Here is a 26,745-nt window from a genome sequence, read left to right as displayed (position 1 = left end):
ATGTTTCATGAAAAAGTGCTTCCTCCTCATTGTGTCCACTGACTCCTTTTTTCAATGAGGAGATAGTTGACCTGATTGCTGCATCGGGATGCTGGACTGCAGGTTTTTCTGGACTGTACCCCAGTTTGCATTTAGCATAGTTTCTCCAATGAAAGCTCCTCTCTAAAAAAAAAAAAAAACCTGGTCACTACCACATCAAACCTCAATTTATCCACTGGATTTCCCAAGCACAGACCTCCTGGAGAAGTCAGACGGAAGTCCAGCCTTTGGACTGGTTAACTCAGCCACTGCTTTAGGTCTCTCTCATTGACAGTTTTACTGTTGGTCAATAGGTTCTCATCTCTCTAATGACTGGTCAGCATATTGTAAAAGCTTTTATGGCTTGGCCTGAGAATGCTGACCTGTTACTGGCTAGTTTCCATTCTCATTACTAAAACAGTAGATCACTGTTCATTCATATCATCAGAAATGTTTCCATTGTGCTAACTGAATCATCTGTGTATATATGGAGCTTGTTGTACTTTTATTTTTTTTTATGATCTAAAAAAGTATGCAATATCAAACAAATGACAACAAGTCTGCTCACATAATAAAAGCTCACATTTTGGCTTTTTTAGTGGAGTCTTCTGTTCCTTGAATGTAGCAATACTACAACGTTTGCTTTTGACTTTAATGTCCTTAGAGATAACAAGTCTAATGCTCTGAGATCCTCTGAGCAATGCTGATGACTACCAAGAAACAGTGTCTTCCAAAAAAGGTTTCAGATCTGCTAAACTAATAAGGCCAGACAGGGGTCATGGAGCCTGTTAAACATGAAGTTAAAGTCCCATGGAGGAAAAGCATTCATCAAAGTTGGGCAAAGACCAAGGACCAACCATTCTGTAATGCACTAGGTCATGATTGGGCAGATTCCATAGACACATACATTGTCCAAGAAATAACAGGTGTCTGAAATGATCAGGACTGTCTACAACCTAGCCAGATGAGTTGGAATAGTATGTCCCTCTACCCAAATAGAGAACTTCATCTGTATAACAGAATATATCCAGCAAGTGGAAGGCTCCATTGTGGCCTCCCTCACCTCTTGAGACTCTGCAGGGTCCAATGGGCAAAAGAGATTTAATTTTGAAACCAGTCCCTGAGATAGAACCAGTTATTGTTTCAAGTGAAGAGAACTATGGGTTTGTTTCCTGCAATGGTAGAAACTTGAGAACCTGAAACCATACTATCGTTTTGGAAACAGTAGAGCAACAAGGATGAAGATTGCCTTTTTTTTTTTCTGAATTTTGCAAATATACTTGAAATCACATGAAACAGAGGTATAGGTGTATAAGAAGCTTTCCTGTCAAGGCAGAGAAAGAAGACGCAAAGACTATTTTCTCATTGTTCTGCAGGATGGAGTAGAGCAGGACAGTACTGCATTTTCCTAAGCAACAAACAGGTCCGTCTCAGGTGCTCCACTCCTGCTTGTAAATGTTTCACCTCCTAAGCCCCTGCTTACACTTATCAAGGGTACCAGAACTTGTCAGAGATTTGGGATGCATAGCTATGCTTAAAAAGGCCCTTGTGGTCGTTAGCCTAGTACATGCCTATGAACCTTATGGACCCTATGAAGATGACCAGGAAGGATTTCTGAATCTTTATAGCCACATGGAATGTGAACTGCTATAATCGTGATGATTCTGTGTGTGGTCCACCTCCAGATATATACTGCCTTGCTGCACAAAGGGGGCACGTGCATGCTGCCCTGTTTGTTTACATGTTGTATCACTGATCATTTGGTGAATCCCAGTAGCAGGAGCATTTGTTTCATCTCACTTTCCAGACCCTTCAAGGAGAGAATCACTATCCCTGTCTCCATCTGATTGAAGTGCAGTCCCACTTCCCCAGGACTGTGGAAGAGAAGAGATAGGATGCTAACCTCATTAGCAAATCATGAACAAAAAATACCTGTGATGGGTTCTTATGCAGGAATAGATGGTCACAATGACCCTGATGGAGATAATCTACCTTTCCAGTGACAATGTCTGGCAGCAGATTATTATTCCTGAGTCACTAGTGACATCTTATCTTCCACTGCAATACTCAATTCGACACATTTGAACAGAACAGTGATGACTGTTGCCATCAATGAGCCGAGAACATGCAAGAGGTTCAGAGTTTGAACCTTCCACTGCAATCTCAACAATTACCCCAAGACCTTTTGAACCTCCTCTGTGAGCAGGAATGATGACAATAAACATAGTTTATTTCTGTCCTACTAATGGAATAGGGTTTGAACACTACTTCTCCCAGCTGATACAGATCACCAGGGCCTGAAATCAATGAAGTGTCCATGCAAGAGATTCTGTCACCCAGCTTCATTCATAGGGCCACCATCAGGAATCAGTCCAAGTAAGAGAACACCCTGAAGACCTTCTTCAAGGCCTTTGTTAACATGACTAGTACCTTATAAGCTTTATGGGTGTAGAGAAGAGGCCAAATTGTAACATTTTGTACTGAAAGTGATGAACAGACCCCAGACAGTGATGTGCCAGAAGGCATCGATAGTGTGTGGGGGTACCATCCAGGCACTATGTGGATATTCTTAATCTGGGATTTACATAAGAGTTATTCTGACTGATGTCACTGAAGTCCAGGATAGTATGGAGTTTTGAAATTATGAGGTAGGAGTAAAATCCCCACCACATTCCAGAGTAGTAGAAGTCTACAGACCCTTTGGGGAGGACAATCTAAGTGTGTCTAAAGATCTCTGCAGAGATGGCATAGTTTCTAAGTACAACTCTTTCTGGGGGCAGGTTTCACAGTTTTAATATGTGGCCATTGCTGACAATATAAAAAAAAAAAAACTCTGGTCCCTGCAGATGTCTGCCAAGGCTGCAGGCAGAGTAGAAGAACAACCATCCAAAGAACAGTCCTCAAAAGTTTACACAGGCCCAGCAGGGACCTCTCCTGGGCAAGTAGGCTGAGTCAGCCAGGGGAGACTGAACTATCTAATACTTGAAGAAAGGTCCTCCACATATTGCGAGGAGACGGGTTCTTCCTAGAAAATTACACTTGACTTTAGAGAAGAAGAGGGCTCCAGAGTGGTGTCACAGAGACCCTCTCCCCCACAATGGTCAGTGGCTGTTTTCTCCTTTGGAAGTTCTCAACAAGATTCTCTGAGGTCTGCTCAAAAATAATCTCTCAACAGAAAAGGCATCCTGGAAGGTCTTCCTAATCTCATCCTTAAAGGGAGAAAGCCTCAGCTCTGCTATCCTGCATAGGCACATTTCTGAGCCCACTATCCTACCAAGAACATCAATACAGTCAAAATTAAGGCAAGTTACATGAATTCTAAGTAACTGACAATGATGATGCCAAACATAATCACTAAATGGATGAAAATATGAAATTCAGGATACTAGATGAAGTCCTCAAATCACTTCAAACTAGCAATGCTGCATATGAAATGAAGTGGATATCTAGCTCTAGAAAACAAGAAATTTTATGGAGGGCAACCAGCTCTTCTTTTACCAAATTATTAGAAACAAGATGCAAGTTTATGCAGTGCCTGGACAACTAGAAAGAATTAACACCTAAACAGGTTAGACAAGCAGGTGAAGCATCTAAGTCTCAAAATAAGAAGCGATCAGTCTTCTGACCAACTAGTCAAAACCCTTAAACCCTTTATCAGATATAAGATGGAAAAGTCTGGTATGCTCTATGCTATATCAAACCAGTTAGGTAGGATTCTACCTTAGGGTGCTTAGAAATGGGTCTATATTAAATAACCGAAGAGGCGTTTCAGAGAACACCTCTTCGGTGACATAAGGACCGAATGCACTAAACTACGATCGTTCAGAACAGTGATTTCTTTCCCTGGAAAATAAATCACTCGTCCATCCCCATAAGTTTGCAGTTTTCCCCACTGTAGTGCAATCTCTGAGTTGGTATATTTAGTTAGGGGGTGTGTGGAAACATAACACTTTGTTATGTTTCTTATTTTTTTTTTTTTTTAGTCAAGCGATTTCTTTCCCAGGGAAAGAAATCACTGATATCAGCATTCGCGGTTTTGTGCATTTGCTGTTTATGTGTCGCTGAAGAGGTGTTCACTGAAGCACGTCTCTTCATTTATTTAATATAGACACCTTAGAAGCTACATCAGCCAACACAGTGAGGTTGGTTGAGGGAATGCAACTTTCCCTGAAGCAGAAAAGGCACAATCTGCATGCTACATTTCTGCAAAAATAGCATCCTCGAGGACAAGTTCCATAAGTATAATGACCTGGGACTACTCCACTTTCCCCTCAAAATACTTATTAAAACATTGCTAGGGGAAGTTTGTGGCTACAGGACAGTCTATGAAGGACTTCACAGCCTGAAGGTTTCTTTAAATGAGAAGGTCATTTGTTGGGGTGCTATAGTGAACTGAAGGTCTCACTGTCTTTGATATAAGAATTTCTAGGCTCTCTTAAGCCCCTGCCCAGGACACAGAAATACAAAAAGAAACCATTCTCAGGCCATAATGCTGAGATGAACAAGCTGCTCTTGGCCAACAAATGCAGAAGTGAATGCCAAAGGTTAGGAGACAGGAATCTGGCAACCATGAAAGTGTTTTCTGGAGGGGTTTTGGAAATAGAAAGACCTGCAGCGGCCCTAGTGCTGGCAATAATCCACGTTTCTCAAGACTGCCATCTTGCACTTATAAGAACAGGCCCCAATAGATAAACAATTGAGCATCCAAAATCTAATCTTTTTTTTTTTTTGTAGTAGGTCCTAGTGGAATCTTACACTATGGCTATGAGCTCTAATGAATTCCAGGAGGTCTGGAGAGGGGAGTTTTTTCATTCCTGTTCTACAATCAAGCTTGTGAGGGAGAACTTATGAATATTATACACACATGAAAGGTGATACAAAAACTTTTGGATGTAACCTCTAGATGGCTGCCACAGAAGCTGCTTTCATATACCTCTTCTCATTGGCAGATGATGTGTGTTATCTTGATCAATCACTAGTTAGGAGGAGTGGACAGCAAATGAGGCACATATGGTCATCTTCTGGACATACCGCTGTACTACTCCAAAGCAGCTTACCTAGCTGGAACTCCCTCACCTCCTTCTATATAATCAACTTACCTTAGCCCATAAAATTCTACATCAGCCTGAGAAAACTCCCGCACTCCAAAATCTACTACACCCTTACTCCAGTAATAGAACTCTCTGCTCCAGTAATAAATTCCTTCTTGAGGTAACTAAAGCCAAAAATACAGCTGGTGAATCCTCTTCTCCAACTTCATACCAAAAATATGGAATACACTGCCCACCCATATATCATCCAATTCTTCTTTAGTACAGTTTTAAAAAGTACTTAAAACTTACCTAATTATTAACTCTGTTCCTGTACCAATCCTGGTTAGTACTTATCCACAGCATCTTATCCCTATACTCACTCTCAGTAACTCTACTACTGTCTTACTATTATCTCAAACTGTAGCATTGTAGTTTATGTTATACCACTATACCTTGTGTGAATGAACATGATTTATAACATCCTTACTTGGTTCTCTGACATATATTTTTAATAATTTTCACATGTGCTGTCAATCACATGTATTTTGCTGAGTTACCTGTATGTGTACATACTATGTTAGCTTAAACTGAAAGTACCGGTTTATCTTGTATATGTATTTTTAATATAAGTCTATAATGTGCATTTAGTTGTATTTTATATAGTTTTGTTCAAATGGAGCTTTTCTCCTTGGGCCTCTACTGAAAAAGGACTTGTGTCCAGTCAGAATTTCCTGGTAAACAAATATAAAAATAAATAAATAAAAAATAATACTTACCTAGAGGAAGGTATCCATGGTATCTAGCCTCCTGTTCCATCTTCCTCTCTTGATGCTTCTATGTTTGCCAGAGGTCATACAAGGGACTATCTTTCTGCACCCTATGACAGGCAAACTCAACTGCAACAATCCTCAGTGAAGTCGTATACACTTCCATCCCGCTGCACCCTGTGACAGGCATCCTCAACTACAACAATCCACAGTGAAGTCATATACACTTTCATTTCCCTGCACCCTTTGACAGGCACTCTCAACTGCAACCATCCTCAGTGAAGTTGTATACACTGCCATCTCACTGCACTCTCTGACAGGCACCCTCAACTTCCACCATTCTCAATGAAATCATATACACTTCCATCCACCTGTACCCTATAACAGGCACCCCCAACTGCAACCATCTTCAGTGAAGTCATATACACTTCCATCCTACTTCACCCTGTAACAGGCACCGTCAACTGCAGCCATCTTCAGTGAAGTCATATACACTTCCATCTCCCTGCACCCTGTGACAGGCACCCTCAACTTCCACCATTCTCAGTGAAATCATATACACTTCTATCCACCTGTACCCTGTGACAGGCACCCTCAACTTCCACCATTCTCAGTGAAATCATATACACTTCCATCCACCTGTACCCTATAACAGGCACCCTCAACTGCAACCATCTTCAGTGAAGTCATATACACTTCCATCCTACTTCACCCTGTAACACGCACCGTCAACTGCAGCCATCTTCAGTGAAGTCATATACACTTCTATCCTATTTCACCCTGTAACAGGCACCGTCAACTGCAGCCATCTTCAGTGAAGTCATATACACTTCTATCTCCCTGCACCCTGTGACAGGCACCCTCAACTTCCACCATTTCAGTGAAATCATATACACTTCCATCTCACTGCACCCTGTGACAGGCACCCACAACTTCCACCATTTCAGTGAAATCATATACACTTCCATCTCACTGCAACCTGTGACAGGCACCCTCAAGTGCAACCATCCTCAGTTAAGTCATATACACTTCCATCCCACTGCACCCTGTGACAGACACCCTGAACTGCCTTGATCCTCGGTGCAGTCATACAAGCTTCATTCTTCTTTTCCCTTTGTCACTCTGTGGCTGAGCTTAAATATTAGCATTTACAACAATACCTGACACATCTTGCTTCTTACCAAGGCAGCAGAGATAGTGTAAGTGAGAATTATAGTTAGTGATCTGAAGGCCACAGGAAAACAGCTTAGAAATTCCAAACCTAGTCAATGAATGTAGGAAATTTTCCATGAGGAAAATGTGGATTAAAATCCAGACTTCTTGAGAAGCAAAAAAGAACTTAGTACTGTGAGCAAACTCTCCTGAAATCACCTGTGATGTTATGGTATACACTAGCAAGAAATATGCATATTCCTGAGCTTAAATATCAGATCACCACCCACGCTACTCGATATAAAACAATAAAAGGCAGTATACCATAGAACTTGTGATATACATTTTGGATCTTTCAACTATGTATAAGTAATGGCATAGATATAAACACTCTGCCAGCACAGGAGGTCTTCCAAATTACTGATTTTATTGTCAAGATTTCTGGCATTTAACAAAGCTACCTTCATATTTATTTATTTGCTCACTCATTCATTCCCCATTATTTGTAAGTTCTTTTTATTTATTTGAAGATGACTAGAAAAAGATAAAACAGGGTATTCAGTTGGATAATTTCCTATTTAATACATGTACTTCCTGGGTGAGAGGTGAAGCTTATTGGACACAAAGAACTCTGGACCATGCACATTTCACTCGAGACTGACATGCACTGAATCCCCTGTCTACAACATCATTTCCATAAACACTTAGTCAATACCAATATTTTCTCTTGATACTCAGATGCCAACAAGGTACTGGGAGGATTTTAATGAGCATAGCCGGCCTTAGGCTTAGGCCAATTAGGTGGCCATCTAGGGTGCCACTGTAGCAGGAGTGCTTTTCCAATAATCTGGATGGTGTAGGTATGCCAGGATGGGAGCACCAAGTGGTGTGGGGGGGTGCTGTGGAGCCCTTTTGCTTAAGACAGCAGTTGACCAAAGACCAATGAGTAGAACTTTTTTCTATGCTTGCTTCTGTCTTCATATCCTGTTGCATATACAGGAGGGAGGACCATCTTAAGACTATTCACTCCAAAATGAACAATTAACATATAGTAAACACAAATAGCACTGAACCGTGAAGACAACTCAAAACCACGAACAAAACACTTCACAGAGTGTTGCAGTCCAAAGCACAGCATACGGCCAATAAAAATAATCTTTATTGAAAAAGTTAAGTGCTTTCATCCCTATAAAACTACGGACTTCTTCAGAACAAGAAATCATTGACAACTGTTGCTTTTTAAATGTTAATTAACTGGTCACATGACAATAAACATTTGCATTTCCCACTACAACCATATAAAACCAGTTTATTCATAGTGAACACTGAAATATGTATGTATATATATATATATATATATATATATATATATAGATATATATATATATTTATATATATATATATATATATATAAACTACATAAAACATATATTTTACAAAATAGCTAAATATAACAATTAAAACTCTTTAAATTACTGTCAAATACTCAAAAATTGCTATTTACATATAAAACTAATGGCTGGAAGCAGTTAAAGCAATCTTAAAAACTCCTTTTTTGTGTATCTTTTTTTTTTAAAATGTATACTTCTAATTGTAAGTACAAAATAAAAAATATATATATGAAGTAGTATAGTTAGCGGGGGTTCATATATCCTGTGCCCTTTTCTTTAAGGTGGGCATAAGATTTTCTGATTCATTTAACCTTGGCAACGAGGTCGCATTTAATCTGAGTTGCCAATTTAACTCCCTTAATGCTAATTCATTCTCCCAAAACCCCCCTCTTGGGCTTTTCCTTATTACCTCATGAATACCAAAGTAAAACTTCCTAAAAATCAAACAACTAGTACTATGTTTGTAGAAGGCATTGTTTGAATTTTGATGCTGAATGGCATAATTGTGCTCACAGATCCTTTTACGGAGACTTCTCTCCATTTTCCATGCACAATAGTATTTGCAACTCGAGCAGACAGCTAAATACACTAGTCCCGTACTACCACAATTCCCTGTATCCAGTGTAATACTTTGTGACAGTTGACCTATTGTAATGTTGTCCCCTTACAACACAAAACTACAGTACCTGCACTCCCCACATTTATAAGTACCTTTCCTTTTATGCTTAGGTTCTGGTAAAGGGTGTTCTAAACAAAACTTAAGATTGGGTTCAGTCCTATAAACAAAATGTGGTCCTTCCCCCAAGATTTTCCATATATCTGTGTTGTTTTTAACCCAGTATTTAGACATAATTGTCCTAACCTCCGTACTAAAATCTCCATAGTGAATAACCATGGAATTAACAAGGGTTGAGTCATCATCATTATTTCTTTGGTGAAGATCCGATACCCCACTACATAAAACTGGTGTGTATTTGGTTCAACACCCCTCTAACACTTGTTCACTACTTTCCAACAACAATTGGGGAGGATAACCTCTGTCGGAAAACATTCTGTAAAGTGAAGCCAATTCCAATTTAAAATCTTCTACATCCGAACACATTCTCTCCACTCTAATCATTTGACCTTTAACTAAACTTCTTTTACTATAATAAGAATGATAGCTCTGAAAATCTAAAAAAAGTGTTAGAAAAAGTAGGTTTTCTAAATAATCTGGTCCCAAAACTTTTCTCATGATAGTTCTTAAATAACATCACGCAAGATAGTCAATCTTGTCTGTGGAACTTTTATGAGTGAATTTGAAATATGGGCAAATTGTGCTGATGTAATTCACTCCAAATGAACAATTACCATATAGTAAAAAACCTTGATCCTTCTTAATCTAGTTGAGATGTCTCTAATTTTTGTCTCGAAGCATGCAAAACACTGTCAGAGACTCATTGCAAAACCCATACCTGTTTTAATCATACTGAGTAACCAATTACTATTCTATTTTTGAGGCTGCTGTGCCACAGTCTCTGTCTTATGGGCTTTCAGGTCTGATTGGTTTCACTTTAGCTCCAGATCTTTTTTTATGGACTCCTCTCCCCCCTGATATCATCTCATGTGACTGAGATTGTGTGATGTACTCTGGTCTGTGTGATACGTTAAGAGTATAAAGTATTGGGTTTCTTCATCTTACGGATTCTTTAGGCACAGTGGGGCTTTTGTGGGTGTAGTCTTCAGAACCTTGGAGTGTGCAGTGGTAGATGTGTGTGTGTGTGTGTGTGTTCTGAAATGGTTGTTCTGTTCAAATGCACTAGTCATTATATGACTGTATATGGAGGTATGAGGTGTATGGTGCAGGACTTAAAAAAACACCACCATGCATCTCTTAGCAGTACTGAAAGTCACACGCACATCCATATACAATGCAGTGTTTCTAAAACTGCCACTCAAAACTGTTTTTCCCAGGGTTCATAAAATCAAGGATATAATTGGTATGGTAGTCAGGAAAAGCTGGCTGTATTTGCAGATGATATTACTTTATACATGACAAAACCAGACAAGGACATTACAGTGTTGTGGAACATTTTAAGACAGTTTCAGATCTTCTCGGGATTCAAAATTAATGAAGCAAAGGCAATAGTGGTAAATTATGCACCCACACACAAATTGGTCCAACAATATCCATACTTATGGGGACATGATAAAATGAAGTATTTAGGAGTATGGATTAGAAATTACATTGTTGTGGCAGCTAAGGATATGTGGGAAGAGATTAAACAGAAGATAATACAAAAATTCAGAAACTGGAAGGTTTGTTATATGGAAACTAAGATACAAGCAATTCAAATGTTTTTAGTTCCTTTAGTCTTGTACACAGGTCAGACATGTTTTTATCAACCAGAGGAGAAGCTGTGAATAGCAATTAAAAAAGAGTTGAAGGATTTTATCTGGGAAGGGAAGACAGCAAGGGTCAAGTGGAATAAGTTAATTCTTCCAACAGAACATGGCAGACTAGGATTACCCAATTTGAGGGGATACTTTAGAGCAACATAATTAAGGCACTTATACATACCACAAGCAGGAAATTATAATTCAAAGTAGAATGGAACAATGATAATATGGGGGGAAGCTCAAGAAATAAGGAGAGATTGGGATGTTTGATGCAAACTCTTAAGGAGAAAATCAAAAATCATATAGAGTATTATATTCATAAAATGGCAGGGAGTATTTTAAGAACTAAACCAGTATGAGAATGGAGAAAAGAGATTCTGCCAATACGGATGACTGTGGTTAGGGATACAGATAATAGGTTAGAGGGGGTTGGAATTTATTGCAGAAAACTGGCAAAGGAACCAAGGTATTGGGATCAAATAACTAGAAAGGGAAGGGCAATAGAATAGGAAGAGGCCAATAATTTATTTGGTCTGCAGGTTAAACACTGCCTTCCCTATCAAGGATTGATATGCAAAGGGAAAGAAATAGGAGGCTCCTAAATGAAAGACCAGCTCTGGTAGAGTTTTTAATAGAATGTAGAACAGAGGCTGCCATTAAAAATGGAATAATTAGTAGAACATACAAAATATTGCATAATAATTATAATAATCAATCAGTGGAGCTTAGAAAGGATTGGGAAGAGAGACTAGATAAGTAATTCACAAAGAGACAATGGGGGATATATGTATATGTCCCAAATATACAACTAAGTCTAGAAGATTTAGGATCTTTGCCTGGAAGTGTTTACATAGGTATTTTATACCCCAAGTAGACTCCACAAAGATTTTTTTCCTCAGGTGGATAGTAAATGTTGGAGGTGTGACGGACAAGAAAGAGGTGGCTGGGAACATGCTTTTTGGGAGTGTTGTGAGCTGGCGGACTTTAGGGATTCCCTGCAGATCAGACCGCTCTGTTGGAGATGCTGGGTGAGCAGATTGGATTGACTGGGGAGATGATTTTTTTGAGCTATGATACAGAATCGGAATTGCCTAGACATAGTAAAGCCTTGCTGAGTCTAATTATGGTGGTTGTCAAAAAAGCAATTACTAGAAAATGGAAATCAAAGTCTAGACCAAGTTTACTAGAAGTAGTGAATATAGTAATGAGATAAAAAAAGTGGAACTGGGATCTTTAGAAAAGGGAAGGAGCAATCTACATAGGAAAAATGGGAATTGTGAGAACAATATATGCAGAGAAGGAATGAGGTTTAAGAGGCAGGATTTGAATGAGCCATATAATGCTTAACTGACAATGACTGGATAGATTATTAGTGATTTGGGGATAAACTCTTGGCTAAGCTTGTAAGGGCCCCAGGGCTATTAGCCTAGTAACCTCCTATGATCCTATGTACAATGTTTGCAACTATAGTTTTAATAGTGTCTGTGATTATAATGTTTGCAACTAAAGTGTTGTTGATGTTGTTTGTTTTCAATTTATATAAATGTAAGATTGCTTATGCCATATGTGATCATTTAAAAACTGGTTTTCCCACTCCAGTCTATTCCACAGGAAACTTATTCTGATATAAAGAACCAAACTACCTGTACATGATCAATGAATGCTTGCAACCCATAATGGTATCATTTGGTAATTTCTTAACTACTCACCTCTTTAAGAACCATTAGGCAATGCTTTTTAACTGGTTATGGTGCCCTCACGCATAATTATCTTTAGAAATCTCCAGACCGTTTCATGCACTATATTAATAACCTACCCCATTAGTTACCCTACTGTACTCTCTACACATGACACCATGTGCCCCTTCTAATGCTGCCCCCTTTAACATATTCTCTTAATGCATAACATGAAAACCTCCTATAGTAGACAGGCCTTACTCATAAATGAAAGACTTCAGAGAGCACTTGCTACTCTTTTTTGTAACATGTAATAATCCACAAAGTGGGATACAGTTTCTTACCTGTAAGTGACGTCTAGATCACTCTCTGGTTTGACTTCCTCCCAAATTACTTTGATGGAACCAGTATTCAACTCTTCAGCTTGTGGGGGCTTAGGTTTGCATAGACGCTGAAGTTTCTTTAGAGAAAGGTTCACTTCTTCCAAAACTTCTTTCCCAACAGACGCAGAAGTAGCCAACTTCTATTAAAGGGAAGTTCACAGCATTAAAATTTTAAAAAACAACAGTAAAATATCATGATGCTATATTTTAAGAGAAAAGGCAACTCTCAGGTAGGTCAGACTTAGAACGAGAAAGAGAGAGAGTGAATGCGTGTGTGTGTGTGTGTGTGTGTGTGTGTGTGTGTGTGTGTGTGTGTGTGTGTGTGTGTTTAATTTCTGACTGCAGTAAATGGATCTGTTGATGAATACACTGATGCTTATCCTTAATGAAAGTCACCCAGGACAGGTCATAAGACACTAGCCTCTCCTAATTACTACAAATTATCAGACACTATGTCCTTTCACAACATGCTCAAATACATGAACTATTCAGTTTGTCAACATGCTGTGCAGTCCAAGAACATGCTGAGTTCTAAAGAGCTGCTATCCTCCACCCAGTCCCAAACCCTCACTTTATCTTCTGCACTGGAATGAATCCATATTTGTTTGTTCAGCTATTACACAAAACAGCTCTATCATATCATCTGATACAACCAAAGCCACAAGGTGATAAACTTGGTTCCATGATGGAATCCTGGCTTCTAAATAACTGACAATGGTAATGCCAAACATTTAATCATGAAATAGATGAAAATATGAAAGTCAACATCCCAAAATAAAATCCTCACAGCGCTTCAAACTAGTAATGCTGCATATAAAAAAGAGATGACTTAGCTGTAGCAAACAAGAAATTCTGCAGAAGACAACTACTAGAACTTCCTACACCATTATTACCTAACTATTCCCACTCAGAGGCTATGCAGCCTCAAACAATATTAGGAAATACTTGGAAAAAATCAGTTTCACCAACTTGGTTTAAGTGTCTTCTGATAAGCTCTTCACTTTAGTGTGCAGTCAAGAAACGTTTATATCAAAGTGCTCAGAAGAAGACCAATACACTTGGGATTCGTATTTATTATTTTATGCATGAATTTATTTATTTTCATTTTTGTTCTTTTCTTTGTTGCTTTTACGGGACTCAAACTTCTGCTGTGGCTCTGATGAGGTTAATAGCTTGCTTGGATCTCTAGTTTGCTAATGTAAAGTGAGGCACCTAAGGACCTCAAGGGTCTTTGTTCCAAAGGTGGAAGAAACCAGTTCCACAGCTCCTAAAGGAACAGTATATCAAACTATGGTGTGCCAGATCAGCAAAAAGGGGGGCAAACCTCTCTATACAAGTTAAAATATAAAACCACTCTTCTATCTCCCTCTGCTCTTAACAGTACACTAACACCAGGTCTTGCAGATAACAAGATAATTAAGACGGATTCAACTGAGACTCATGATCCTCATATGCATATAGGACAGCTTCTTCCCTCCAATTTTTTTCAGTAGCCACAAACCTAAGGTCCTATATGGTGTGTCATACAAAGGTAATCCAGGTAAGGCATAAATAATCCATCTATAAACCAGAATTCAGAGAGCAAATCACTTCTAAGAAAGAAAATGGGCATGAGCACACCCAGGCCTATTCCCAGGGAGAACAAGACCCAGGTGTACTGTGAGACTGTAACCACCCCCTGCTCAGACCTGTATAAACTGTAAGTCTACCTTAAACTTCCAGGTTCTGCTGGAATAAAATTAAATGTCCAAGCACTGACCTAAAGAAGTCCTCTTCATCCAGTTATTCGAGCGAAGAAAATTATCCATGAAATGAAGAGCCCAACAAGCACACAATAATGCAAAGGACAGGCCATAGTTCCAAACATTTTCTTTGACTCAGAACATCAGAAACTGTCTATGTACTTCATGTGATAGAATGTATGGGCTTGTGTACTGAGAAATTACATTCAGCACATTTTCAAATACAAAGACCACTGACACAGTATCATTCAAAAAGGTTGGAAACTATCCCTAACTAAATATCCACTAACCTGGTCTGATTTCCAGAATTTTGCACATCCCCAGAACAAATCTGGTCTCACTTTCTCATTGAAGATGTCGGCAGAACACACAGCAAAAAAAGAGTGGGCAACCCACACAACCTTAGGTTCATTTTTGTTTAAGTAAAGTCATCGTCAACAAGTGCCTGTACAGTATGATCACAAGGGACAGTCCTAATCTGAACAGAGAGAAAAGTCTTCCCCATAAGCTGGAGAAACTGATGCCAGGAGTATGAAAGTGTCAGTGACCCTCCCCACCCAAAGTTTTTCATCTTATAACTATAGAGCAGAGCAAAGAAAATCTCATGGCGTTGATAGCAGAAAATCTGTACTGCAGCAGTGGTCCTTGAATTTAAACACCTACTGTTATGGTGAGTTTGCCTCACAACTGTACTATGCTCATAGTAAGGATTTGTGATAGCATTATTCATAATGCCTGGGAAGAGTACTAAAGCAGTGGAGGACCTCATCACAGCTGTGAGGCAGAAAGAAAGTCCAGTGCTGATCTTTGAGTGTAGTTATAATTCATCATGTCTACAAAAGGAGTGACTGTTTCACTAATACTCTATGCTGTTACATTTCTGAGGATGGCAGCTGTGGAAGCTGCTGCCTCACTGTAAGGATCTCAAACCTGCACCTGAGAGGTCTTTCCAGGGTGGTCATATGAAAACAAAAATGCAAATTAGCAACCCATTTAGAAGGAGTTTGTTTGGAAATGGGTCTGCTCTGGTTTCTTGACATAAAATGACAGAAAAAGCTGATCTATATGCTTGATGCCCTTTGATTATGTTAATATGACCCGTGTTTGTCTTGGCCAAATGGGTACTATTAGGATAAGATTTGCTTTCTTTCCCCTTGACTTGAGAAGGACCCAGGAAGGAGGGGGAATATGGGGGTGGCCTAGAGCAGGCCATTGTTCCAGTTCCACTGAAGTGAAAAGACATTTACTGGCCAAGCCTCTATTGCTGAGTTGATGGTTCAGAGGAGAAACAAAAAGGTCTTTCATTTGGGTGGGTTCTCCTTTGTAAAGTTAAAATGGGAATGACGATAGAGTCTAGTTTACATTTGTGAAGGTTGTAGGCAGACCTTCTCAGCTGGTCTGCCAAATAGTTGTAGGTTTAGGTGATATGAAAAACTGCAGATATGTATACTTTCAGAGGGGAAAATTCCAGGCAGTCATAGTCAGCTTGCACAACTAGAAAGAATGGGTCCTCTTGCTTGTTGCTTATTTCTGTACCACATGACAGTGGTGCTATGTGTGATTAATTTAACAGCTCCGGGATCACATGTTGACTTGGATATTTGAAGTGCATACAATAATGCTAATATCTCCTTGACAATAATATTCTTGTCCAGGTAGTTCCATCTCCTTTTCATCTTAATTGTTTTTATGTGAGCTTCCCAGGTAAAAAACTAATGTATCCATAGTCAGAGCTCAAGAAGCCTAGGGGTTACAAGGGGAATATCCAAGATGGGTAGTTCCTGGAATCCCACCATGTGACCTCCTTCTGGATGGTAGGTATGACTGATACCTTCTTCTCCAGTGGGTGAAGGTGCTGTTGCCATGGTTTCCATGGGTACCACTTAAGTAATCCTCTTGGGCAATCTGCACCATGTGAATTGATGCTCACACAAATCAGTGTGCCATCGAGATGGTCCTCATAGTCATGAAGGTCTTCTTTATTACCTATAGAAAGACGAATATCAGAACTAGGATCTTTTATTGGAGATGAGATAGTCTGCTCTCCGTGATGTCTAGGGTATTATAGTAGCAACAGTCTGAATTTCAACAGGTGGAGCTGCAGCAAGTTCTTGTAAAGGTATTTGAAAGTTCCCTCTACACATTAGAATTTTTCAGTTTTTTTAGTAGCCAGAGGCTATAGGTCCAGCTCCATATGAACATTAGCAAATGCATCTTGAAATGCCAGTGTCTAGCAGATAGTGCTGAGGACTAAAGCTCTGACTTGTTAATGAGCTCTTTGCTGTTCCAGTGGTACAGTGCTTGAATCTTTCCATCTTAATCTGCCTACTGTGTTACCTTGAATAAGTCACTTAAACAGTCCTTTGAGGCAACTGAGAATTTTGGTTAGGCTCTTTAATCCTGTTCTGAACTGCATGGCTAGTAGCTACCTATGAAAGACTGAAGCTATGGCACTAGATTTGGGATCCTCAATGCTAAACAAATCTAGATATCTCTGTGTGTTTCAAATAACTCATTTGTCTGCATTTTAAATGCTGTTGTGTCAGACTGAATGTCACTGAAGATGTCATCAGCAGGAAGACTTAAAAGAAAGTACTGCAGCCTGGGGGACATAAATTTGGATAGAGTATTTGAGACCCTGATCTTCATCTTCGCTAAAGTCTGAGATGAATGAATACTTGTGAGATCATTTCATTTCACTTTGGTAGGAATTTTACCAAAATTAAAGGCTCTGGGGAGGTGGAGCACAGGGACCCTCATCCTCTGTGATGTTACCACATATTCCTGTGTAAAATACCTATCGTCAAAAATGTCTGATACCAGGGCAATTACTGGAGGGTCTGGGTAACTCTAAGCTGGGCACCTGCTTAAACTTTATAAGGTCAGAGGTTTGGTCAGCTTAGATTTTTTTCTGTATTGATGAAGCTATTTTTTGATCTTGGTAACAAGCTGTTGTATGAAAATGGTGGGAAAATCTGAGACATAAGACCATTCTCTAGTGGTAAGTAACCTGGCTTGGTCCTTTGGGGATGCCTCAAAACTGGTGCCCTGCAGTAATACAACCAGAATATCTGCTGAAGTCTGGGAAGATTGTGAGGTTGTTTTTACTGTTAGCTTCTGAAGGAGTAATGAAAATTGGGTAAGTCGAAGAAACAGACACCAGAACTGGGGGTGGACAAAACTGCATCTCACTGGGGCCAGTGCCTTCAGGCATTCACAGGACTGGGTGACCCTGCCAAAAGAATCCTTCATGGATAGCTTTTTTGAGTTTTCTTTTTGAAGTGGTGATTTATTTATTTACTGTTTTATTTACTAGAACCACTAGAGGAAGGCTCTCCTACTGAGGATTGGACAGAAGTCCCTTGCCATAAAGTCAGGAGCTTTTTTTGTTCAATAAAAGACCTGAAGTTTTGGATCCTGTGAAGTAGTTTTCTTTTTTAAAACAACTTACGGGATTTTTTTTGTAAGAATAAAGCGTTCACAGATTCAGGAAAGAAAAGGAAATGAAGGTGGCAATTCTTAGTGGAACCTGTCCTCTCCATGCGTGCTTGTTGGTGATGATTTCCAGAGATATCCTCAGCCTCAAAGCTTTTCAGTGTCACAGTCATATACAGCTGAAGTTAGAAACAGACAATGGAGTTCAGTAGCAAAACAGCAGTACTAGTAAGAAGAAAAATCCCTATATCGGTACTTAATGCAGTGCTTTGGGAATCACTTAGATCAGATCAACGGACAGCCTGTAGACCATTATGTTGTTTCAAAAAAAAGAATCATGTGGACTGCTGTTCATTTTCAACTTAGTATCTGGTTGACATTCTCAGCATGAGAAGGAGACTAGTTCTGCTCTGGATACACCTGAAGTACAAGAAATTAGGCCAAATGGGCAGGCATCTACCTGTTCCTAATTCGCAGCCATAGGAATGACACAGTACTGATCCTTATGATTAGCATCTTGCATTTGTCTTTTTCTACAGCAATGAAGGGGTAGTCAAGATTGGGAATTCATGGGCCATTCATGTTTGTATTGCACAAAGGCACAGAGGTCCTGGAAATCTAGAACATGTATCATATCAACAGCCCTGTTTGCTATCAAGAGAATCCTGGACGATAACCGCAAGACCTATTAGTTCTGGAAGCTCTTTATATGACCCTTTACTGGAGTGGGGCTCCTGGTGGTGCTTGGAACTGAATCCTTTGTCTTTAAATATTTAGCACCCCTGTAGTGGGACCAAAATATCTCCTTCATTCCTTCCTTCCGTGGATGCATGAACTGACATTGGTCACTCATGCTTGATACTTCCTTGCTGGTTCCTACAGTGCCCATGGTGCTAACAAACCCTGGTCATCTTTGGCACAAACAGAACTTTACTGCTGTACACAATGTAGCTGGCAGTAACATAGAGAAAGTATTATCAACACAAAGTAAAGGTTTAAATACTTGACATAAGTTCAAATGTAAGATGGCTTAGAACACACAGCAGAACTTATATTACAGTACTGATCACAGCACATTTTCAGTGTTGTCCCTCGAAAGTTCAACAAAATGTGAACCTATAAATGCTTGTGGGTTAGAGAATGAGGGTTGTCTCAAAACTTGTACTCCTGCAAAAACATTCAGAGTTACAAACTAAGAGAATCAGAACCTGAAGGTTGTGGATAACCGTCATGGAGGGCGTGTTGACCTCAGACAGATAAAAGCATAACAGTAAAGCCTCCAAAAGCCCACAAATGATAAATAAATTAATTAATTAATACATGGAGGTACAAAAAAGCATGTGACCAACCAAAATGAAAGGAAAATCTAGGACAGTCAAGCTTACAAATTAAGAGAATTATAGATTTGAGGTTGTGGTTAACAGCGATGGAGGGTATGTTGACCTCAAACAGATAAAATCATAACAGTAAAGCCTCCAAAAGCACAACAATTATAAATAAATAAATTCATAAAGGTACAAACAAGCACTTGACTAACCAAAATGGAAGCAAAATCTAGAACATTTTGCTTACTATTGTAATATTTCTAACTAATTTAAGAGATCCCTCGTTTAAATTGTCAAACTCTTTATACGGCTAGAAAACACCTTAATGTACTTGTTTTTCATAATTGTTCAGTTCTGAAAATCAGATGTCAGCTAATTAAGAGCTGTCCAGCAAAAACCTGAATGAAAATAATAAGAAAAACAAGGTAAATGGACATTTTGCTAGCATTAATGAGAAAGGTAAAATACAGTTTTAGTAAGAGACAGCATTAGCAGTTGAAACAGATGTCCTGAACTTTCTGCTTAAGATACAAACCAAATAAAATAACAAATAAATAAATCTACAAAATCAATATTTTGTAGGATAACACAGAAGACTGAAAAGAAAACCTAGGCATTATGAAAAGGGAGACAGCAGAAAACCAAGCGTAAAGACATAAAGACCTTCACGTTTAATGGGGATGATAACACATGGAACACATTGATTGCTTGATTTCTTGCAAAAATAAATAAACAATAACCATTGCATTTTTCTTACATTCACTCCTAAAGAAGAGTAGTGTTACAGAGTTCTTAGAAAATGACACATTTTCCAGGTCTATCATCATTCAATTTTATAGATATTCTGTCAAAGTTTAGACAAAAATTGGCCAGAAGAAAACTTTCCTGCCTATGGCAAAGGATGAAAATCAATGTCTTTCAAAACATCTTATACATCTTCTCTCTTTCAGGGTATCTGGAGGGGGCAGATGGGACTTAAGAAAAAAGGTGTATTCCTCACAACTCTACTTACTTTGTCATTTCCAAGTAAAACTTTCCAGTTCCCACTAATCAAATCCTTAACTTGCATGGAAACTCTGGTAAAAGTAACAATGTAAGATGGCTGACCTCCCTCTCTTTGTCATGTAGTGTTAAACCTAACAATATAACAGAAGCAAATGCTCCATTCCTTTTTTTTTCTTTTCACTATCGGTGGTTTTCTTGTACTGTCGTTTCAGGGTAACTTCTGTCTTGAAGCCTCTTGCTAATGTTTTCCATTTTTCAATAATACATATCAGTCTTATTTTTAACCTGAAAGTCCTGTTTAACTGACTCTAAAAAATACCCTTTCTTGTGGTAATGGTACTTGCTGGAAATATTTAGACATTTATTTCTGGATATTTCCTTCTGATGCACCCTACTGCACAGTCTGTTTCAAAAAGTATGGCACTGTATTTTCTGCATAAGAAAGATAAAATAAACCTCTTATGTCCGACTGGAAGCATATAAACAGTAAAAATAATGGGTCCAAAATGGAACACTGCAGAAAACCATAGGTAGATAGGAAGCAGAGAATTTAATCCCCAACACTACTTTTGGGTAACCCAGGAAAGATAGGAGGCAAACCAGTCCAGGACCTCACCTGTGATCCCACAATAAGTTTGTAATTGCTACAAACAGGTTCCATGATCCACTGTATCAAAAGCAAAAGAGAGAGAGACCTATCAGGCCAAGGAGCAGAGTAGCAAAGCTGCTCACCTGCCATAATACAATCATTAAAACCCTTGTGTGGGTTGTTTTTTCGCTATGTTTAAGATGAAATCCAGACAAAATGGGTTGTAAAGATAATTTTTTCATAGGTTAAAGTCCAACTACACATAAATCACTTCTTCCAAAACCTTACCAAGAAGGGTAGTAAGTTCAGTGATAGGTCTGTAACTGCACAGAATATCAGAATGTGAACCTGCCTTTTTTAAGACAGGAATAACAAAAGACTTTTTAGGTATTGATGGAAAAAAAATCATAAACAGAGGCAGGGACAATCTGGTACAGGAATAGGCTTAATTCACTTAGACTGGACAAATCTACTGTAGTGGGAAAAGGGTCTAAACCACATGCAGTTGTGTCCATGGAGAAAACTCAAGAGATAAAGTCATCATAACTGGATCATAGGAAGTTAGACCAATCTGAAGCTGGATACACCTACATCACCTTCAATACTCATCATGCAGCATCAGAAGTGGAAAACTTTGGAGCAAGTTCAGAAAACAATTCTGGGTCAGTAATCCACATTTCACTTAAAAGGGAGTCAATGACAGAAGAAACATCATCTGGCAGTTTAGTGCACGGGATAAGGTAACAAGATTCACAAGGCAGGAGTACAGGGTTTGATTCCCTCAGTCTTCATCTGCCTAATGTGTGAATCAGAGCAAGTCTGCTAACCAGGCAATGACCCTTGCTCAATCCCTAAAGAGACCGATACTTGTGCATTGTTAGTTTTCTTGGTTAAAAAAGTAAGTAAAAGTACTAAACAGATACCTGCTTCTGAAAAATACAGTATGACAGCATATTCATTTGTTTTTTACTACATCAGCTGAGCTAGGCAGACCTGACTTCACTAGTTCCAGCAACTGTCTCCATCCCTTCCTGGTAATGGTAAGCTTTTCCTAGCCAGCTGAGAGAGACAAAACTTTTGCAGTGTGTCCTGAGTCAGCCTCAGACCCTCCTCTCATTATGGGCCTTGCCTGGTGTACTTCTCACTGTAGGCACCAAGCAGACATTTTCACTAGATCCCCAAACTTCCTAAACTGTCTCCCCTAAATTCTGATTTGCAGTGGCTCTACTCTTAAGATCCTCACAGACTGACAAAGCTCTCACTCTGTCATGGACAGCGAGAACAGCAACTGTACAAAAGAAGCTTATTAACACTGTTTGCAGCCAAAATCTCATCTTTTCAGTAAATAATTGATAAAAACAAAAGTCTAGAAATGGTGAGAAAAACTTTGGAAAAAGTACTGCGGTAGCCTAAACATAACAGACTAAATTCACTGCAAACTAACAGATATGGGAAGAAAACATAAAAATGTAGTATATTGTTAAAGGGGAGGTCCCACAGCAGTACTCATATTAAGTGGTCTAAAAATGGTGACTTTTTGAAGAAAGTAGAAAAAAGCTGGTGGAATGTCAGTGGTATACAGGAAGAAACATCATCAGTAGGAAAAATTATGCCTTTCAAAGATGGAAAATAAGCTCTTGGCTATATTGCTGCTCAGTATAACCAGACTTCTTCAGTTTCATCTCCCTTAAACTCAGTTCCTTCAAGAATGATGGCAACACCATTAAAAAGCATGCTCGAAGAGTCATACAAGCACTAAGTGCCACTTCCTGGTGTTCACCTCTTTTCCCCTTGCAATCCAACTGTGGAGTTAATTATACATTTCGGGTGGGGACAGCCTCCCTCCACACACTAGGAAGAGCGGGCAGGCTTGCTCCTCCCACAAAATAAAACATTGAAACAGAGTTTTTTCCAGGAATTGTTTTCAGGAAGTTGGGTTCAGGGAGTTAGCATTTCTGTGAAATTGTCACTCATCCACTCACGATGTCAACTAGTACTGTGTCTATTTCTGGAGAACGCATCTCTTTAAGGACAGACAGAGAATACATATAGTTGGAAGAAAGGCAAAACAAATGATGTGTGGTATGCATCACAAATCATATAAAAAAAGAATAAAATCTTAACGTGCAGTCCTGAGAAAAGGAGGTAGAAAAATGGTAAGGGCCTCATAGGAACCCAGAGTTCATGTGGAGCCCATTATTCACAGCAAATTTTGCATGAGAAAAAGAATTTACAGTTTTAAAGATGTAATATTACTTAGCTTGGTGGAAATGCAGGAAATATGTCACATGAAGGAGTACCACCTGAGTGAAAAAGCCCTACTGAAATCCTAATAAGTTAAAAACAAATAGCTAAATATAGGGGTCTAGTTGAGGTGGTTCTGATCTGTTATGTCTGATTTATGTTGTTCAGCCTTTATTCTGGTCTTCAGAAAGACTCTTGCTCTTTGACTGTGTTGTTCTAGTCCTTAGAAAGACTTTTGGGTGTCCATTTTTTTCTCTTTGGTTGTTTTCTATTTCCTAGAGTCCTAGCAAGGACTTTTTTGCATCCTGTAGCTCTTTGGAAGTCTTTAAGAAGACTACTTTTATATCATTTTATTTTGTTTGTGTGTTTTTCCTCATGAGGACCTTTAGTGCCTTGCTGCCATACCTCTCAACCTCTACAAGAAATCTGGATAAAACCTGACATAATAGGAGGACAGAAGCCGAAAAATAGGAAGATGTTTTAAATATTGCTCTTATAAACTTAGAAAGTAGCTGGAATAACAGGATTTGTATTAGCATGCATTTTCTGAAAGCTATGAAGTCTAAAATGCAAATGTATGGTATTATATAGTGACTTCAATCCTTAGATCATCCCAGTGATTTGCCAAGGAAAAAAAAAACAAATTTTATGAGGAACAGACCAAAAACTTGAGGCAAAAATCTGGACATTCTGTGAAAATCTGGACAGTTGAGAGGTATGCTTGCTGCTTCTGGTGTTTTCATAAGTCTTAGAAGAGATTGCCTTGGTACTGTTTCTTTGAGTCCTTATATGGACTTTTCATGCTCTGTGGCCACTTTCTGCACAGCAGCTTTCATTCTTTGTCAGAAGTCCTTAAAAGAGTAAAATTAGATTTTCTGAGTCCTTATAATGACTTTTTTGCCTTGTGGCTTTTGGTCTTTTTATTTTTATTTTATTTTTGAAAAGATTGGCCTTCCTTTCTGATCCTTTTCTAGTTGTCTGCATAAACAGCCTCCTTTACACTGAAAATGCACTAACTGGCTCAATCTCTTCTTAGGTCATGGTCTGCTTGATACATATGAGTGCTTTCATCATGCTGGACTTCTTCAAATCCTCTACTGCATTGGCTTTGCTTCAGTGTCTCCATTTATGAGTCCATTTGTGGAAGGGGCTTGATGTGAGGTGCTATTAAAGGTTCATAGGTAACTACTAGGCTATTTAAGCCTAGCCAGTTGCCCTTTTTGTGCTTGAAATAACCTATCCCATTTGGTCATAGATCAGCCTTTACCATTCCTTGCTAAATAATTATATATTACCTCTAATGAGAATAACTGGCATCATACCATAAATAACGTGAGAGGACGCATGCATGGGATAAAGCATTTAGGAGCTGCCTTTGTCCATTATTAATCTGAGGAAGTCATTTGGTAAATTTTCCATTTCCCATCCATAGATTCAAGGTGTGTTTGAATATGAACTAGGATGAACTTTGTTTTATGTGGATGGAGAGACTGTTCCAGAACAGTGGTATCCTAAGCGAGATATACCTGTCCCTCCAAACAATCTTGTTGATGTTGCAGAAGAGGTTTAGATCCCTAGACCAAGTATTTCTGATGAAATCTGACTTGCTGATGTGCAGTAAATCCATCGGTAATGGGTTGGAGGATGCCTTGTATACCAGACTCAGGTCACATCTTAGCAGTCTGTAGGATACTGAGTACAGTGACAGGGCTTTGAGTCGGTCCATGTAGGACATGTTGTTTAGGCCTTGTGTACTTTTAGTAATATATCTCTGTGGGAGTTGCAGTTGTAGCATGTATCTGGACAGATACATGCTCAAGGGGGTATTATATTTTCATTGCCTGACCTAATGAAGGAAAGTGGATAATAATATCCCTACATCTTGACACAATCTCTTTGTTTATAAGCTGTGCAACACAGAAGGATTTTCTTACAATGATGGACACATCTTGGTCAAAAGTCTGGTTAGTGCCCACACAAGATCCTAAAATCTCAAACAACTGTCAACTGTTAGGGATGTATTATCAATGTGGGAGTTCCAAAGGGGGTAGATAAGGACACAATAATGCATTTTTTGGCATTTAGTTTCAGTCCATGATTTTGACACCAGTTATTTACTTGGAACAGACCTTCCGACAAGATGGCCAAGTCATTTGGGGATTCACTGACTGCTCCTAGCTTGCAGTCATCTGCAGAGTTAGTCAGCCAGAGCCCCTTGGTATTGGCTTTTACTTTGGAAAAGTTGATTTCAAACAGAATAGTTCCCAGCACAGGTAACACCGCTATCTTGATTATGTGTGTCCTGTGAGCCAGATGACAATCCAGTGGGTGACATAGGGGTTTATTCCCAGGATATTTAGCTTTTCTTCAATGCCTGAGTGGAGAATTGTGTCAAAAGCTATGGTCAGGTCAAGATATGCAGTGTGTACCATTTTGCCTTCATCTATTGCTTTGGTGACCTTTTCAAAAATCCACCAGGTTGAGTAAGCATGACCTGCCTTTGACAAATCCAAACTGAGATGGGTCCAGTGTTTGAAGGTTTCCTATATTCTGACTAATTAGTTTCATGATAAGTCATTTCAAGGCTTTGCATATGAGGCTGGTCAGACTTATTGGTTTGTAATTTCTGCAGTCTATGGGTGGTTCCTTATGTAGGTAATGACTGTAGCTGTTTTCCATTTGCTTGGTACAAAACCTGTATGGAAGCTGAAACTGAACAGTGTTGTTAGGGGTGTGGCTAAATCATGCTTCATGCTACTTCAGATTCATCCAAGAATGCTGTCAGGAACCATCGATGCAGTATTTTTAGCTTTTGACAGCATGTTTAGGACCTGGTCTTGTGTGATAGCTGGATGGAGGCAAACCAGTTTCAGGTATATCTTGAGGGATGATACAGGGGAGAGAGGGGTAAAGTTAGAGCTCAATTTATCAGCAGTAGGTTTGCTATATCTTAAGGCTCAGTGTATGTAACATCATTTACAATCAGCTCCATGCACTGCTGCATTGTGCTTTTCGAGATTACAAACATATCAAAAAAATGCCATGTGACTGTCTTTGGCTTGGGTAGCTACTTTAGCATCAAATGCCACTTTGGTGGATTTTATTAAGCTCCTGTGTTGTTTATTTCAGTGACAAGGGTTTTAGCATTCTGGAAATTAATCTTCTTACTTTTGGTCAAAATTAGTTTCCTTTTATTACAAAGCTTGTTAAGATTATATTTCCACCATGCGGGTTTGTTTCTGGGGTTTGCCCTGCACTTGCCCTATAAAGTACAGCTGCATCTGTGCAGCTGTGTACATGCTGACATAGTGTGGCGGCATACATTCTGCATACTCAGTGGAGTTAACTGGCCTTGGTGGGGATTTGAAGCTTGCCAGTGTATCACTTAGAAGAACGTAGTCTGCCTTAAAGAAATTTCTAAAGGTACCTTGGGTGGAAGGGATCTCTGGTTTCAGTATTATTTTGAAGGAGACTATTTTATGGTCAGCGTGATGAAGATACATAAGGGATGGTGCAAGATGCACCCACAGTAGTAAGGACAATATCCAAGATTTTATTCCAAACAGTGGGTACTCTCACTAACTGTTCCAGGGCATCGTACTGACA

General features: G+C 39.1%; 1 protein-coding gene across 1 annotated transcript in view; it reads right to left on the bottom strand.

Moving 5' to 3' along the window:
- The window catches only part of LOC122790600, a 358,557-nt gene that overhangs the window by 41,857 nt on the left and 289,955 nt on the right, over window positions 1–26,745 (bottom strand). The window contains exon 7 of the mRNA XM_044058127.1: window positions 12,761–12,939. Coding sequence (XP_043914062.1) covers window positions 12,761–12,939 — 179 coding nt within the window. The remainder of the gene's footprint in view (window positions 1–12,760; window positions 12,940–26,745) is intronic.

The sequence above is a fragment of the Protopterus annectens genome, chromosome 16.part0, assembly GCF_019279795.1.
Source record: "Protopterus annectens isolate FY-2018-M chromosome 16.part0, PAN1.0, whole genome shotgun sequence".
NCBI classification, from domain to species: Eukaryota; Metazoa; Chordata; order Ceratodontiformes; family Protopteridae; genus Protopterus; species Protopterus annectens.
Note: the sequence above shows the minus strand (reverse complement) of the source record. Positions and strands in the feature narration are given on the sequence as shown.